Source organism: Rutilus rutilus, assembly GCF_951802725.1.
Source record: "Rutilus rutilus genome assembly, chromosome: 17".
NCBI lineage: Eukaryota > Metazoa > Chordata > Actinopteri > Cypriniformes > Leuciscidae > Rutilus > Rutilus rutilus.
This window is the reverse complement of record NC_140230.1, coordinates 30255677-30272052: the sequence shown is the minus strand read 5'-3', so window position 1 is coordinate 30272052 and position 16376 is coordinate 30255677. Positions and strand designations below refer to the sequence as shown.

The 16376-nt window shown below is 36.9% G+C and overlaps 1 protein-coding gene across 1 annotated transcript; it reads left to right on the top strand.

The window, feature by feature from the left end:
- sema4aa (sema domain, immunoglobulin domain (Ig), transmembrane domain (TM) and short cytoplasmic domain, (semaphorin) 4Aa) lies at positions 1-16294 on the top strand. The gene is made up of 14 exons (XM_084384738.1): positions 1-161; positions 3594-3754; positions 3910-3966; positions 4920-5015; positions 5119-5212; positions 6625-6747; positions 7988-8121; positions 9299-9480; positions 9589-9730; positions 11337-11526; positions 11643-11758; positions 13168-13331; positions 14417-14484; positions 14820-16294. The coding sequence occupies exons 1-14, from the start codon at positions 62-64 to the stop codon at positions 15503-15505; spliced, it is 2313 nt and encodes a 770-aa protein (XP_084240864.1). The 5' UTR covers positions 1-61; the 3' UTR covers positions 15506-16294.
- The last annotated feature ends 82 nt before the right edge of the window (positions 16295-16376 follow it).

Here is a 16376-nt window from a genome sequence, read left to right as displayed (position 1 = left end):
GTCACTCGCCTTTTCTCTAGCTGATCAGAACGGGTTCTGTGCCCTAAACACGTCTGTTAAGATGGCAAGATTGTTCAGGATCTGGATGTTCAGGGTCCTCTTCTTGGGATTGATAGACCCATCTCAGGCCTCCCTGCGTCCTCGCGTGTCATTCTCTCAGGGTAAGTGAAGCTCACATTAGATGATAGCGAGACTTTACTGGTGGAAAACTGACCTTTATAGTGATAGTCAGATGTGAATGTTAAGGACACTAAAACGATTTTTCAAAGATTATGGAAGAATGTTGTACAGGAAAATAGTTGGTAACACTATTTTACAGTGTCATTGTTACATTATGTTATACTGTAGTAATAATTATAAATTATGCATAATTACATGCAATTAACCCCAAACCAAAAGATCATCCTTATCCTAACACAATAGTAAGTACATGTAGTTAATTATTATTACTCAGTACTTAAATGTATAATTACACTAATACTGACACCTTCAAATAAAGTGTAACCAAATAGTTTTTATATTCATGTTTAAATGTGTTACTTGCGGTGTCTTTGTAATTGTGAAATTCACTAAGTGTGAAGTGTCTGTTATTGAAATACGGTATGATGTTCTTGTAGACATCCTTGAGTTCAAGAAACCAGAACAGGATTTTAATCAGTCAAGACTGTTGCTGATATCAGTCGTTTGTAACCACATTTCTGACGGAATGTGTTTCCAGTGTGAATACTTGAGAAATTAACTGTTTTTCTTCTTGGTAATGAAGTTGTTCTGTCCGTATCCAAAAATCAGCTCAGCTGTGTACAAGAAAAAAATTCAATGGGCTTTATTCATGAACCACAAGCAAAACATTTTCTTATATAAATTGTTGCATTTGATTCACAGCAAATGGGACAGTTTAATTACGAATGGACTTATAAATGATTAACTTATTTTAAATAATTTATTTCATGAGCCTTGAGTCATGTTGTGCGAACACAGATTCTTTGCAAGTTTGGCAATCTTTGTTCTCTGATCTTGTGAGTTGTGGTTTTGTTTGTTATTACCCATTGCTGTTGTTCTGCAAATGCTTGATGGTCTAAATGTTGCATTCTTGTGTGCTGATGATGGTGGAAACCACCGCTGGCCGATTATTTCCTCCACACGACACCTCCACACGCTCAAAGCCATGCTGCTGCAGAGAGTCTTAAGGCTTAAGATACAGTTAGTTTCCGCTTTAGAGTTTATCAGGCATAAATAAGAACAATTAGGCTGTAAAACCCTTTCTAGACCAATCAATTTGTCATGAAACATTGTCTGGGGTTTTATGTATAATTTATATAGGCTACAAGTTTTTGGAAAATAAATTAAATTTTTTATTTTTTAAAGAAATTACTTTTATTCAGCAAGGATGCATTAAATTAATCAAAAGTGACAGGAAACGACAGGAAATGTTTTGAGACAGAATGTTACAAAATATTTGCATTTCAAATAAATGCTGTTCTTTTGAACTTCCATCAAAGAAAAAAATCATGGTTACCACAAAAATATTAAGCGGCACAACTGTTTTTCACATTGATTATAATAAGAAATGTTTCCTGATCAGCAAATCAGCATATTATAATGATTTTTTGAAAGATCATGTCACACGGAGTAGAATTCTTTCAAAAACTAAAAAAAAAACGTACCAACCCCAAACTTTTGAAGGTCAGTGTGTATAGGCTACAGTATATTTAGCTTGCACGTTTACATTCTCAGAATTAAGACGCTTGCATATTTTAAATTATGCTTGGTGTACCACACTGTTTCTCAGTGCTACAATTTAGAAACAGACAATGGAAAGTTATTTATGAAATTGTTATGAAATCCAACCTCAGTTATTAGCATTTAAAACATTCAGAGTCTTTTCCCATGATGAAAATATGTCTCAAATTGGGGAAACATTGCAATGAAAAAAAGTTTTAAACTTGGCATGAAAAGAAAGTTGCGATAGTCTTTTCTTCCCTATTGTGATGTAGTATATTCGAGTGAAACAGCTTCTCGAACAAGAACAAATGTAGGGCGGGACTTGATTTGGTGACATCGGGAATTGATCGGATCATTAATGATTATGGTTTGCTATTGGTGGGTCTCATGTGAGTGACAGGTGGTCCCGACCTCGCTCCAGTAAATGCGTCATCAAAGAAGAACCGAGACGGGGAAGTTGTTTTAATTAAAGATTAGGAGGGCACATGAATTGTTTAAAGTCCCCCTGTAGTCAATCATTTTATCCCTTAAAAACTCATCTTTGATCACCAAAATGACATATTTGAAAGTTTTTTCTTGTGAAAAAAAATTCTTCATGCCAGCAATAGCTTGAATGTAACTCTACACTCTTGCTTCACTTCGTATACGCGGAACTTGAATATGCTAATTAGCCCCGCCTCCACTCACTCACGCCAGTTGAGTTCAGAGATTCACTCGGCCAACTTAAGCCTAGTTCACACTACGTGATTTTAAAACGTCGGGCTGAACTGTGCGGTTCACACTACATGACTTGCTCTCTGTGAAATCAGGAGTGTTCATGTTGTTGAGCTGTTCACACCACACGACACACCACACGACACAACGTGATTGATACGCAACAGGAGGTAACGCACTAACGTTACACGAGTTGACAACAACTTACTTAGGTAACTTAAACGCTGCACAGCGGTATCGCTCTTCTCAACGTCAAACACATAACGGCGGTTATTAATGTGATTAGCCTTTTGCTTGACTATGTTATCATACAGCTAATAATGTTAATGTTACACAATGTTCCCGTTTGCCATCTCAGAGTCAGACACGCTTTGAACATCATAACATACATCATACACCCACTATATTTCTAAATCTACAAGATTTTTCATATCAACAGAAAAATATACCGGGATAAAACATGGCTTCTCTCCAGACTCCTCTGCTAGTTCTCTGTTAATAATATGCTTAATATGCACAATGTGGTTGATTACAAGGAAGTTTGTGGCGTCAGAAACACCAGCGATTTCAAACCGCATTTGTTTACTGCAGTTTTATAAAGAAAATACTCAGCAATGGTGTTGACTTATGAATTTCCACATGGTTTGTCTTAAAGCATATTAAAAACACCACTTAGACAGCCTATAAACAACATTTAAAAACTTGATTTTCACCACAGGGGGACTTTAAAAAATATATAAGAATTTTTAATAAATATTTCAATACTCTATTAAAAAAAAATTACAATTTTGATTTCATAATGACTTTAACATGGGTGACAGCACAACAAAATCATATTGTCACATCTGTGTGTGCAGTATTGCTAAACCTTAGCTCACAGGCCTTGTCTATTTCCTCAGAACAAAAAGAGGAAAAGAGTCACAGTGATGTGGTTTCATTTCTAAAATGTGAATAAACACTGTTAATAGCAAAGGCCAAATTCTCAAAAATGTAATCTTTGAATTGGTTTTATTAAAGATTATTGAGGGCACATGAATTGCTATATATATATCGCTTCAATGCGTCCTGCATGTTCAAGGTTTGTCTGGTTGGTCTGACACCATTTGCCCCCGCTGAATGCCATAACATAATCACGGTTGGGTGTTTTTCTTGCACAGGAAGTTCCGAGCGTCTCTTGAGCGTCTACAAAAGCCCTACTGTGGAGAACACCACCACTCTGCTGCTCAGCACTGATGCTGACACACTGTTTGTTGGAGCTCAAGATGCTGTGCTCTCCCTAGACGTCAGCCAACCAGATAATATTACATTCAAAGACAAGGTGAGAGAGATTTTGTGCCATATATTTCAGTTTACAAAACTGAATGATTTGATTTATGTTCCCACTAACTGAACTTCTGTCATGAAAATCTCCTTAGATTTGTATGGAATATTAATATTTACAGTTAAAAATGTCAAAATATTGCATTTTTACAGTTGGAATGGAAAGCATCTAGACAAAACCTGATTACGTGTAAATGGGCCTCAAAGACGGTATGTGCCATTAAAATTTGCTTTACAATATGTGTCAACGTCAAATAATATCTCAATGGTGTGCAGTGGTGTTTTAAAATGAAGACACAATCATCACTCCCACGTCATCCAAGATGTTCATGTCTTTCTTTCTTCAGTCGAAAAGAAATGAAGGAGTTTGAGGAAAACATTCCAGGAATTTTCTCCATATAGAGGACTTCAGTGGGAGTTTCAATGCAGCTTCAAAAGGCTCTACACAATCCCAGCCGAGGAATAAGGGTCTTATCTATCAAAACAAAAAAAACATATATACACTTTTTAACCACAAATGCTGGTCTTGCGTTAGCTCTGCGATGCTACACACATTACGTAATCACATTGAAAGGTCACATGTGTTCTGGTTCAAAAAGGTAGGCTTGGGCGAAAAACTCCATCTCATTTTCTCCTCCAACTTAGTCTTTGCACGTTCGCTTTGTAAACACTAGCTAGCTCCTATGTCACACGTGACCTTTCAACGTGATTACGTAATGCGTGGCGCATCGCAGAGCTTGTGCAAGAGCATTTGTGGTTACAAAATATATAAATGTTTTGTTTTTTTTAGAAAATGACTTCGTTTTGCTGGATAAGAGCGTTATTCCTCGGCTGGGATTGTATAAAGCCTTTTTAAGCTGTATTGAAACTCCCATTGAAGTCCACTATATAGAGAAAAATCCTGGAATGTTTTCCCTAAAAACCTTAATTTCTTTTAGACTGAAGAAAGAAAGACATGAACATCTTGGATAACGTATGGGTGAGTAAATTGATAAAAAAGAGAGACCAAATACAATTCTATTTTTTATTTTTACACTATGTAATGTTCTATTTATTAAAAACAAATTCTAAAATCCAAGATCTATTTATTACATTTTTTTTTACAAGCTTGATATTTATTATAACATACCTCTTATTTTTTTATTGTATGCTTTTAATTGTAGGATTGTGGCAACTTCATCAGTATTTTACAGTTTTTCAACTCTACACACCTTTTTGTCTGCGGAACAAATGCATATGGACCACAAGGCATCATCATTGTAAGTTCAAATAAATTGCACAGATTGACATATGAGGAAGAATGAATTATTATTTCAAGAATGGATCGATCGCCACTTCTCTAACAAGACACCTCTGTTTTAGCCTGCAGATTCTCTGAACGCCAGCAGAGACACAAAGGACGCCAAAAACTGCTGTCCCTACAGCTCCACCCAGAGGAACACAGCCACCATTGTTGGTGAGAGTGCAGAAACAGTTTAAAGGGATAGTTCGGCCAAAAATGATATTTAAAGGGTTACTTCAGGATTTAGCATTGCTTTGTATTAGTAGAAAACCTGTAGTATTAAAAATTCCCGCTCCTCCGTGAGAGATGGGAGACCCGGCGCGTCTCAGTAATCATGCCACCGGCCTCGCGCTGTTCTCCCGCGGCCGTCAGCCTCGTCCTGCTCGCCACAGTAAACATGATGAATGAATGGCGACTGTAGAGCGCAAAAGCCGAATCCCGGACATTTTGGGCTATCTCTAAATCCCTCGCAAACTCATCACGTAGGCTAGCTTTGTTGTTTTAGACTGCGCACTCTTACCGGTAGGCGTGGCCTCCTAAGACAGCGAAGCAAGTGCATTCTGGGAGTTGTTGTCTTTCATCCACATAAGCCAAAAATACATTTTCTGGCTTTTCTCAGTCTAGAAAGCTCCAAATTCAAAAATTTCTTCACATTTCTTCTACTTAAATGACCTATTTTAAATACACATTCATCTTCCCAGAGGTGAAGTATCCCTTTAACCCATGATTTACTCACCCTCAAGCCGTTCGAGATGCATATGTCAATCTTTTTTCAGACGAACACATTTTCAGTTATTTTAGAAAATGTCTTAGATCTTTCAGTGGTTATAGTGTGAAGCTATGGGGTCCACCTCCTCCAAGTCCCAAAATGTGCATGCATCCTTCACAAAAGTAATCCATCCGGCTCCAGGGGGATAAACGAAGGCCTTCTGAGGGTAATCCGTGCGGTTTTGTCGTAAAAATATACATATTTAAAACTTTATAAATGAAAGCGGTCGACGCACGTTCACAGAGATGGATGCTGGCGTATGACGTAGGACGTAGCGTAGGAAGCGTCGTAATGTAGAACGAACGTGACAGCGCAGCCAGAGAGCAGAGCAAAACAAAACTCTACGTTCGTTCTACGTCACGACGCTTCCTACGCTACGTCCTACGTCATACGCCAGCATCCATCTCCGTGAACGCGCGTCGACCGCTACCGGAAGCCAGTTATTTTCATTTATAAAGTTTTAAATATGTATATTTTTACGACAAAACCGCACGGATTACCCTCAGAAGGCCTTCGTTTATCCCCCTGGAGCCGGATGGATTACTTTTGTGAAGGATGCATGCACATTTTGGGACTTGGAGGAGGTGGACCCCATAGCTTCACACTATAACCACTGAAAGATCTAAGACATTTTCTAAAATAACTGAAAATGTGTTCATCTGAAAAAAGATTGACATATGCATCTCGAACGACTTGAGGGTGAGTAAATCATGGCTTAAATATCATTTTTGGCCGAACCATCCCTTTAATATCCTCGAAGATAGTCTTATCTAATCTAGTGCTCTCACACACTCAACTGTGACCTGTTTGTTTACAGATGAAGAGCTCTATACAGCAACCAAAGTCGGCTTCTTTGGGAACAAACAAGTCATTTCTCGGTGTAACAGCAGAGGAACACGCAACAACTTGGAGCTTGAGAGTGTACCAAAATTGCTACAGGGTTTGTATTTTTTTTTGTCTAAAAAATAATGCTACCATGATGCTCTGAATACCTGCTCTACCATATACAAAGTAATAATTTGATATTGATGGCCTAGTGCTTATTAATATAGGCTGGTAACACAGAGGTTGCCTTTCAGTGTCAAATCAACCAAATTTCAGAAAATTCCCCAGTTTATTATTTTTTTTTAAGATTTCAGATTTTGTTTTCCTGAAGAAAGACAAACATAAATAGTGATGAAAGCCAAAATATTAAACCTCTTAATACCCTTTTATTTTCTGGTTCTTAACAAACTTTTCTTTTAGTATCCTAATTTTTAAAGCCCAACATGGTTACATTTCCAGAGAAATGGGGATCTCAATGTGGCTCCATGAGTACATTGGTAAATTGTACACATTTTCAGTGGTCAAAAAATAATTGTGGGTCACTTTGCAGTTTGCACACAGCTGATACTTTTTTTCTTTTAAAGAGGAATATCTGAAGAATGAATAAGGTTGAAACTAAAAATGTATCTTTTTTCCAATCAACACAATTGCATAGAACATAACTGTCTGAGTGCTATAAATATTTTTTCTGAAGTTTGCATGCCTGTAACTCTAAAAAAAAGTATTAAAGATATCTTCTAGATTTTCATTCTTAATAATTTCTTCTTTTGTAATCTCCATTTTAAGGCCATATATGATTCAATCCCATAGGGATCCCAATGGGATGTGCAAATTGTTGAATTTTACCAATTTTCTAGGGTCGAAATCCAAATGTAGGTAACTTTTCAAACAGCTGATACTTATTGTATTTAAAAAAGAATGTCTGAAGAACAAATTATACTGAAACTAGAAATGTATCTTGTTTCTCTCTGTCAACTAACAACTGTCACTGTTGCCATAATGCAACAAAGACTGCAAAATTAAACAGATTGTACTAATAGACCTACCAATCTCTGTGCAAAAATAATGCTGACATTTTTCTAAGGTAATTTTTACCCCCCTGTAATTTGGCTCCAAATTATCATTTTGAGCCCCCTCTACCAAATAGTGGATTACTCAGTAAATATACATCCATGACATTTTATATTTTGGCTTTCTAACTCATTTATTTATTTATTCTAAATCAAACATTTTAGTCAGGGATCTCTGGTTGAATTGACACAGAATGACCCTACTTCTTCCTTGAGCGAAACACTGAGAGCATTTCCACTGTAAAGTCTTTTTAGGATCGAAAAGTCTTTTTTTTTTTCTCTTAGACCCTGTATTCATCAGTTCGACACAAGTTGCCAGTGAAGGAAAGATCCTGCTGTTCTTTACTGAGGTTGGGGACTTGACCGGAGACTCATTTGTGAAATCTTTTACTGTGTCTCGTGTGGCCCAGGTCTGCACGGTGAGACATAATTCCATTATCATTAGTTAGACGGACCAGATTTTTTTTTTGTCATTACAGACGGCAAACATTCAAGTAACCCCAGTGTTCTGTTTTGCTGGTTTGCTTTTGCTGTGATCTCATTTGAGTGACAGGTTGTCGCGTCCTCGTGACAAAAAAACATGTCAGCAGAGAAGAGATGTCACTGCAAGAGGGAGGGAAAGTTTTAATCAAAAGTTTAATTTTGATTAAAGAATATGAGGCCACAATTAAAAAAATAATAATGATGTGCACTGATAAATCATTTGTAATAAATACTGCAATATTTCATTAAAAAACAAGATTGTCAATTTTGATTTCATGTGCCTAAAGTCTGGATACACTACAGATTTTTGGTAGTCAGAGTTGACAGATTTAGCAAAAAAAGTCACGTAGTGTATGAAACACTTCAGACTATGATTCCATCCAGTCAGAGTGTATCAAAATGTTTGATATTTTTAGGCGATTTTAGATTGTGAAAGATTTTTAATAATTTCTTATTAGTCATAGAAATATTGCAAAAATAACAACTATTGTTACAACTAAACATATTGTTAAAGACACTCAAGAACCTCCACTGACCCCCAGCAAAATTACCAGAGTATACAAAAGATTGACTATAAAATAATATGATTTATTTTTGCAATGTTGTTCAGAATCTGAAGGTAATTTGAACAAATTTAAGGTTAAAGGGATAGTTCACCATCAAAAAGTACAAATTCTGTCATCATTTACTCAAGTTATTCCAAACGTGTATGAAATTCCTTCTTCTGCTGAACACAAAAGAAGATATTTTGAAGAATGTCGGTAACCAGACAGTGGACGGCCGCCATTGACTTCTATAGTAGGAAAAAAATGACTATGAAATCAATGGCTTCCATTAACTGTTTGGTTACCGACATTCTTCAAAATATATTCTTTTGTGTTCAGCACAAGAAAGAAATTCATACATGTTTTGGATCAACTTGAGGATGAGTAAATGATGACTTTCATATAAATTCTTTTAATTCATCACTTTAAGTAGGCTATATTTTTTACTGTTCCTTACTCTCATCTGGGTCCAAAAAAACAAAAGCATACAAAGAAAGCATATGAATATGTTTAGTTTTAAAAGGCCCATCAAAACTGCTTTAATTGATTTTTTTTTTTTAAATACCAGGATGACAACGGAGGAAGCCGCGTCTTACAGAAGCGCTGGACATCATTTGCTAAGGCTCAGCTGGTCTGCCAACAAGGGGAAGAGCTCCAGTTCAACAAGCTGCAGGATATTGTCAAGATGTCCCCAACGGATAATGAGTCTCCTGACAGCACCCTGTTCTACGGGGTCTTTACTTCACAATGGTGCCAATCATTTCACTCAAACCCACCATCATGCCATATATTCACTGTTCTGAAAGGCCATGCGATTTATGTTTAAACGTTTTCTTCCCATCTTTGTCTGTCTCACAGGTCAGTTTCGTCTGGTCTGTCAGCAGTGTGTGCTTTCAGATTAGCAGATATTAAAGCATCTTTTTCAGGGGATTACAAGACATTCGATTTGGAAGGAAATCACTGGTCGCGCCATCCAAATACAGACGGCAAACTCGGCACGGTAACTCCGACTAAGAAAGCTGGTTAGGGTTAGATTTAGGACTGTTTGTACATTTAGGCAGAAATTATTATAAATATTATAAATAAAGATTGAGAAATTATTTATTTAAATAGTATTATTTGTACATTTTAATTCAATTACATTAAAATATTTAAATGTATATGAAATTTTTTAAATGATAATATTATTACGAATTATTTTCGCAATTCCGTTTGCTGCCACTTATTATACACTATTTCACCTTTAAATGATTAGTTCACCAAAATTTTTTACTTCTCTCATTAATTACTCACCCTCATGTCATTCCAAACCCGTAAGACTATTGTCCATCTTCCAAACACAAACTAAGTTATCTTACATTAAATCTGAGAGATCATGGAGAAACTTCTAAAAGTTCATTAATGGCTTGTTTACACCGAGCGGTACAGTAAGATTCGGGACGGCTGATCCAGCTTGTGTTTCCACCCCCAACAGTACCCTTACTTGATAGGCGTGGTGTATGCCAGAAAGTAGCGATCAACGTCATTCTAGCGCAAAAAAGAAAGCGACACAGTAAACAACAATGGAGGACATACAGCAGATCTTGTTCTTGCTTCTCAGCATGTGGCTGTTTGTCACAAGACAAAAAACATTGTGTATTGGGTTTCAACTGTATATTAAAAAATGGCACCTCTTGTGTTGTCATTCCCCGTACCGGACTGTACTGTACCGTACCGCACCTCTCGGTGGAAACGAGCCAAAAGAGATCGTAAAACTAATCCATTTGAATCGAACGGTTCAGTCCAAATTTTCTGAGGACACTTAATTGCTTTATATGATGAACAAGCCTAAATTTAGGCTTTTATTCACATATAAACATTGATCAGCAAACATAAACAGAAGCTCAACTGTACCTGTTTGACGCATGAGAACAAACCTCATTGGTTCTTGCGGAAGCTCAAACGTGCTGCGTAACACGAGAATGAACCTCGTTCGTCTAGCAAGCATGCTTGAGCTTCAATTTACCATATCATATGTGTGCTTTGATGAATATTTATATGTAAATAAAAGCCTAAATTAAATCTTGTCTCTTCAGAAAATTTGGACTAAATGGTTCATTCTCGGTTCAGTTCAAATTCATATGGATTAGTTTTACAATCTCTTTATGAACTTTTTGAAGCGACAAAGTGGTAGTTGCGTAGCTGTCAATGGAGGGACAGAAAGCTCTCAGATTTCATCAAAAAGATCTTTATTTGTGTTTCGAAGATGAACGAAAGTCTTACGGGTTCGGAACGACACTAGGGTGAGTAATTAATGACAATTGTTTCACTTTTGGGTGAACTAACCCTTTAAGGTCAACATGAAATTATATTGACACCCATTTTGCTCCCATAATGTCACATTCTGTATTTTTGAATTAACAACATTAAGTTGACGTGTTGGGCCACAAAACCAAACAGCAATGTTTGCAAAGCACCACAGTGATTACACTCCTGAGGAAGTCCACAATCAATGGTTTACTTATAATATCACATTAAACTGGAGCAGGAGAATTTATTTTAACATCCAAAAAATGACTCACAGCTGCTTTAACCATTGTGTAACCAATCTTCTCATCTATTTGCAGTGTGGACTGTTTAACGACACCGACCGTGTGTTAAGCATTGTAAAAACGAGCTTCCTGGCTGAAAAAGCTGTGCGTTCTGTGGACAAGAAACTGCTTCTGTCCTCCACAGAAGAGCGCTATAGCCGAATAGCTGTTCAGAGAACTCAAGCTGCAAATGGACAAAGTTACACCATCCTGTACCTGCTCACCGGTAAACATAATGAATACTGATTTTACTGACTCGGTTTTATTTTATCCTTTTTATTTTTTTCTACGGCCAGACATTTTTTTATGGTGCCCATTTCTGTCCATTTCTGTTTTCTTCAGAGTCTGGCTTCCTTCATAAAGTCGTCCTGCTGGCTAAAGGTCCTCATATCATCGAGGAGATTCAGACTTTCAAGCAACCACAGACTGTGAAGAACATCCTCCTCTCCAAAAGCAAGGTTTTAAAGCATTACTTTTTTCCTCTTTCCTTGTTTGTCTTTTTACTCTGCTGATCATTGGTACATTTTTATACAATGTCTGTTGGCTCTGTTCCCAACCTAGACACTTTCACTTCCTAACTTTAAAGCAGCGGTTTAGCAAATTTTAACTATAATATAAATATATATGACCAACTGAACTGCTCAGTTACTGGGATTTTCACGCACAACCATTTCTAGGGTTTACAAAGAATGGTGTGAAAAGGGAAAAACATCCAGTATGCGGCAGTCCTGTGGGCGAAAATGCCTTGTCGATGCTAGAGGTCAGAGGAGAATGGGCAGACTGATTCAAGCTGATAGAAGAGCAACTTTGACTGAAATAACCACTCGTTACAACCGAGGTATGCAGCAAAGCATTTGTGAAGCCACAACACGCACAACCTTGAGGCGGATGGGCTACAACAGCAGAAGACCCCACCGGGTACCACTCATCTCCACTACAAATAGGAAAAAGAGGCTACAATTTGCACGAGCTCACCAAAATTGGACAGTTGAAGACTGGAAAAATGTTGCCTGGTCTGATGAATCTCGATTTCTGTTGAAACATTCAGATGGTAGAGTCAGAATTTGGCGTAAACAGAATGAGAACATGGATCCATCATGCCTTGTTACCACTGTGCAGGCTGGTGGTGGTGGTGTAATGGTGTGGGGGATGTTTTCTTGGCACACTTTAGGCCCCTTAGTGCCAATTGGGCATTGTTTAAATGCCACGGCCTACCTGAGCATTGTTTCTGACCATGTCCATCCCTTTATGACCACCATGTACCCATCCTCTGATGGCTACTTCCAGCAGGATAATGCACCATGTCACAAAGCTCGAATCATTTCAAATTGGTTTCTTGAACATGACAATGAGTTCACTGTACTAAAATGGCCCCCACAGTCACCAGATCTCAACCCAATAGAGCATCTTTGGGATGTGGTGGAACGGGAGCTTCGTGCCCTTGATGTGCATCCCACAAATCTCCATCAACTGCAAGATGCTATCCTATCAATATGGGCCAACATTTCTAAAGAATGCTTTCAGCACCTTGTTGAATCAATGCCACGTAGAATTAAGGCAGTTCTGAAGGCGAAAGGGGGTCAAACACAGTATTAGTATGGTGTTCCTAATAATCCTTTAGGTGAGTGTGTATATACATTTTATATAAATATATAATAATTATTTAAAATATAAATTATCAACATTTATCTTGCATCATCCACCATCTTGTATTAATTTTTTTTTATCTTACCTTTCGCATTAAAAGCACAGATATGATGCCTTAAAATGCTGCATACATAGGCAGCAAACTAGGTTTTGGAACAGAGCCATATTAGATATACAATGTGATCAGGTTTCATTAAATGGTCTTTGTAAATTACCACAGGGCGTACTGTTCATCGGCTCTTCTGAGGGCGTCTTCAGAGTGCCTGTGTCCAACTGCTCAGCTTATCCAAACTGTGCAGAATGTGTGTTAGCACGCGACCCGTTCTGTGGCTGGGACTCAAAGACCAGAGCGTGTGCTACGGTGGCTGGAATGGGCTCTAACCTGTGAGTTGTCTGTTCTATACCAATATCTGATATAAAAGATGAAATGATCTCTGTTATAGTGACTAAATGGGCCAAGAACCACCCACTTAAACCACGAAAGTCAGTCTGACAGAGTTACTTTGGTATTATTTATATACTATTATAGTATTTTTGAATTAGCTTTTATTTTTTATATTTTCAGTTTTCATGTTCATGTTCATTTTAAATTAAGTTTTAGTATTATTATTTTTTTGCTATGTGCTTCTGTCTTTTTTTTAATTTTTTTTATATATTTTTATTTCTTTTTTAATCATTTTAATTATAGTAATTTTAATGCTTCATCTTATTTTACACCTTATTTTTTTAATGCAAGAGCAGCACGGCCATTAGTAACTTGAATTTACAAGGCTTCCGGTATAATCCGCCTTCAGTTATTTTAAATCATTTGGAACTGAAGTTAGAAGGTGAATATGGATTATTGAATTTTAAATAATGAAATTGTGTGTGAAATGTTTTCATTTGAAATATTCACAGCTTAAATATACAACCATGTTAAATTTCAGCCCCCAAAAATGCAAGCCCTGAAAATTAAATGCATTAAAATGCAAGCACCGGATTTCAACATGCCTTTTTGTTTCAAAGACATTTGTCATTGATTTACTTTCATATGTATTTTAGTTGCACGAATAATTTCACTGTTAACTGTGCTTTATTATTCTAGTTATTTACCTATATAGCACATACCCAGAAACCATTTGCAAAATAAGGTGGATAGTTAGTTGCTAAATATAAATGCAACATTTATATTTTTCATTTAAGGTTTTCATCTAATATTTATATTTTCTTTCAGCTTTATTTCAATTAACAAAAATGATTTTAAATACTTTTAGTTTTTGGTCTGACCAAGATGAAATGTGACAGTTTTGTTTTTGATTATTTTGTAGAAGTGCTTTTATCTGATACCACACTACTATTCTTTTTGTGTGTGTGTGTGTGTGTGTGTGTGTGTGTGTGTGTGTGTGTGTGTGTGTGTGTGTGTGTGTGTGTGTGTGTGTGTGTGTGTGTGTGTGTGTGTGTGTGTGTGTGTGTGTGTGTGTCTAAAACAGACAGCAGGATGTGGAAAACGGAAATGTCAACAAACTGTGCAAAGATTTCAAAAACACTGCTACTACAGGTGAACATGTCAAATATTCCATTGTCTAATGTCATATCCAACCACAGATTTTTATTTGCAACTACATGGTGTTTATTTGTAACTGCTGAGTCTGACACATTTTATCGTATCACACTTTAGATGAAGGTGCCAGATCTTTAACTCATAATGACCAAAAAAGCAGCGGAAGTTTCTTGCTTAGTGTAAAAATCTTGTTTGCACATCCAGACAGTTTAAGATTACTGTGCATTGTGATTCTTCTAGTTATTTACCAATGGCACATTCACAGAAAATAGTTGCAAAATAAGGTACTATTCCTAATATTTGTTTGAACTGAACCCTTTGTCTTTCTCCAGAGAGACGGACTGCACAGTTTAATGAGATTGTGGTTCTACCATGTCAGTCGAGATCCAGACTGGCCGAGGTGACTTGGAGGTTTTTAAACAACAGCGCCGTTCCCCAGTTTCCGTACCTGCAGGGGGCCGACGGAAGCCTGGTCTTCCTCTTCACTCCAGAGACTGTGAACACCTACCACTGCATGTCGAAGGAAATGGGCTTCGAGCAAATCATTGCCGCCTTCACTGTAATTCTGCCGAGCATCCCTCGTTCTCTTCCTCCCACATCACACCAGGAACCTGATGTCAAGCTGGACTCCAGCAAGGGCACAGAAATTGAGCCCATCCCTGATTACTACACAACACTTGAGTTTGACGAATCTGATTCTGAACCTACAACAAACGAAAAGACGAATGCATTTATGACACCAGACAGGAGCGGTGAAAAACAAGCCAGGACTAATCGTGAATCTACTGTTAACATGAACACCGATGTAAAAGACGCTGTTTGCATCTTGCAGAAGAGTTACTACTCAGAAATGGTTGCTTTTTGCCTTTTGTTTGCCATTTGTCTCTTTGTACTAGTTGCTTTTGTGATCCTGTGGAGACAAAGCATGAGGATCAACAAAACCACCCCTCAGAAACAACCTAAAGACACAGAGTCAGACAATATCTGGCAAACAGAACTGGAAGAAAAGCAAAGCTGAGCCCTAAAACCAGCAGAATCTGTACTCTAAGATTATGAAAAACTAAGGAGTGATTCTTGACCCACGATTAGTTTGGGTTCGTTCATTCATTACCCATAAAATAATTTCCATTTTGAAATGAATTCGATTTGATCGCTAGAATGTCAACAATACATTTCATGATATTTATAGTCATTTGATTTTATTTATATTTAATGATTTTAGATAATCATACTTATTTTACTTAGTTTCAGTACACAAAAACTTCATAAAAAGTTGGTAAAATGTATGTGATCTAGAACCTTTATACAGCGCATGGCATACTATGGTAAATACCTTAAGTCCATCACAGCCTCATCTTCATCCAAAAAAAATCAATATGGCATCTACTTTGACTAAGGTCTATTGTAACTAATAACACAAGTATCAGCTTTTGCATTTAATGTGTGATATTCAAAATATGGTTGTCATATTTTTCCTGTTTGAAACCATCCTACATTTTCAATTTATTGTTTATTGAAGTTGAATACTATAGATTTGTCAATACAATACTGCCCAAAAAAAAAAAAAAAAACTAGTACTAAGTGGAATTTTTTTGTTAAAGTACATCAGTGTGTTACAAATGTTGTTTAAAGATATAATCTAAAACCTAATCACAATAAAAAGGTCATAAAACATCTTATTTATCATCTTATTTCTTTATCTGCATGTAAACATTTCACTATTTTACTTGTGTTGTATGGATTCAAAAATGCTTGTGATTCTTGTGTTGCTGCTCCTGAAGCCAGAATTAAACTACCGGTAAATGAATAGTTGCTTGGTAAGTATTTATTTTATCAAGTCATGTTTCTGGGTGCAGTTTGTTTGCCCAAAGTCCATTAAAGATGTGAGT

Bases quoted from the DNA above. Each gene is read 5' to 3' on its own strand.
- sema4aa (XM_084384738.1), top strand. From the start codon at position 62: ATGGCAAGATTGTTCAGGATCTGGATGTTCAGGGTCCTCTTCTTGGGA. The intron at 5,213-6,624 runs GTGAGAGTGCAG...GTTTGTTTACAG, and splicing joins GAACACAGCCACCATTGTTG to ATGAAGAGCTCTATACAGCA. The intron at 9,731-11,336 runs GTAACTCCGACT...ATCTATTTGCAG, and splicing joins CAGACGGCAAACTCGGCACG to TGTGGACTGTTTAACGACAC.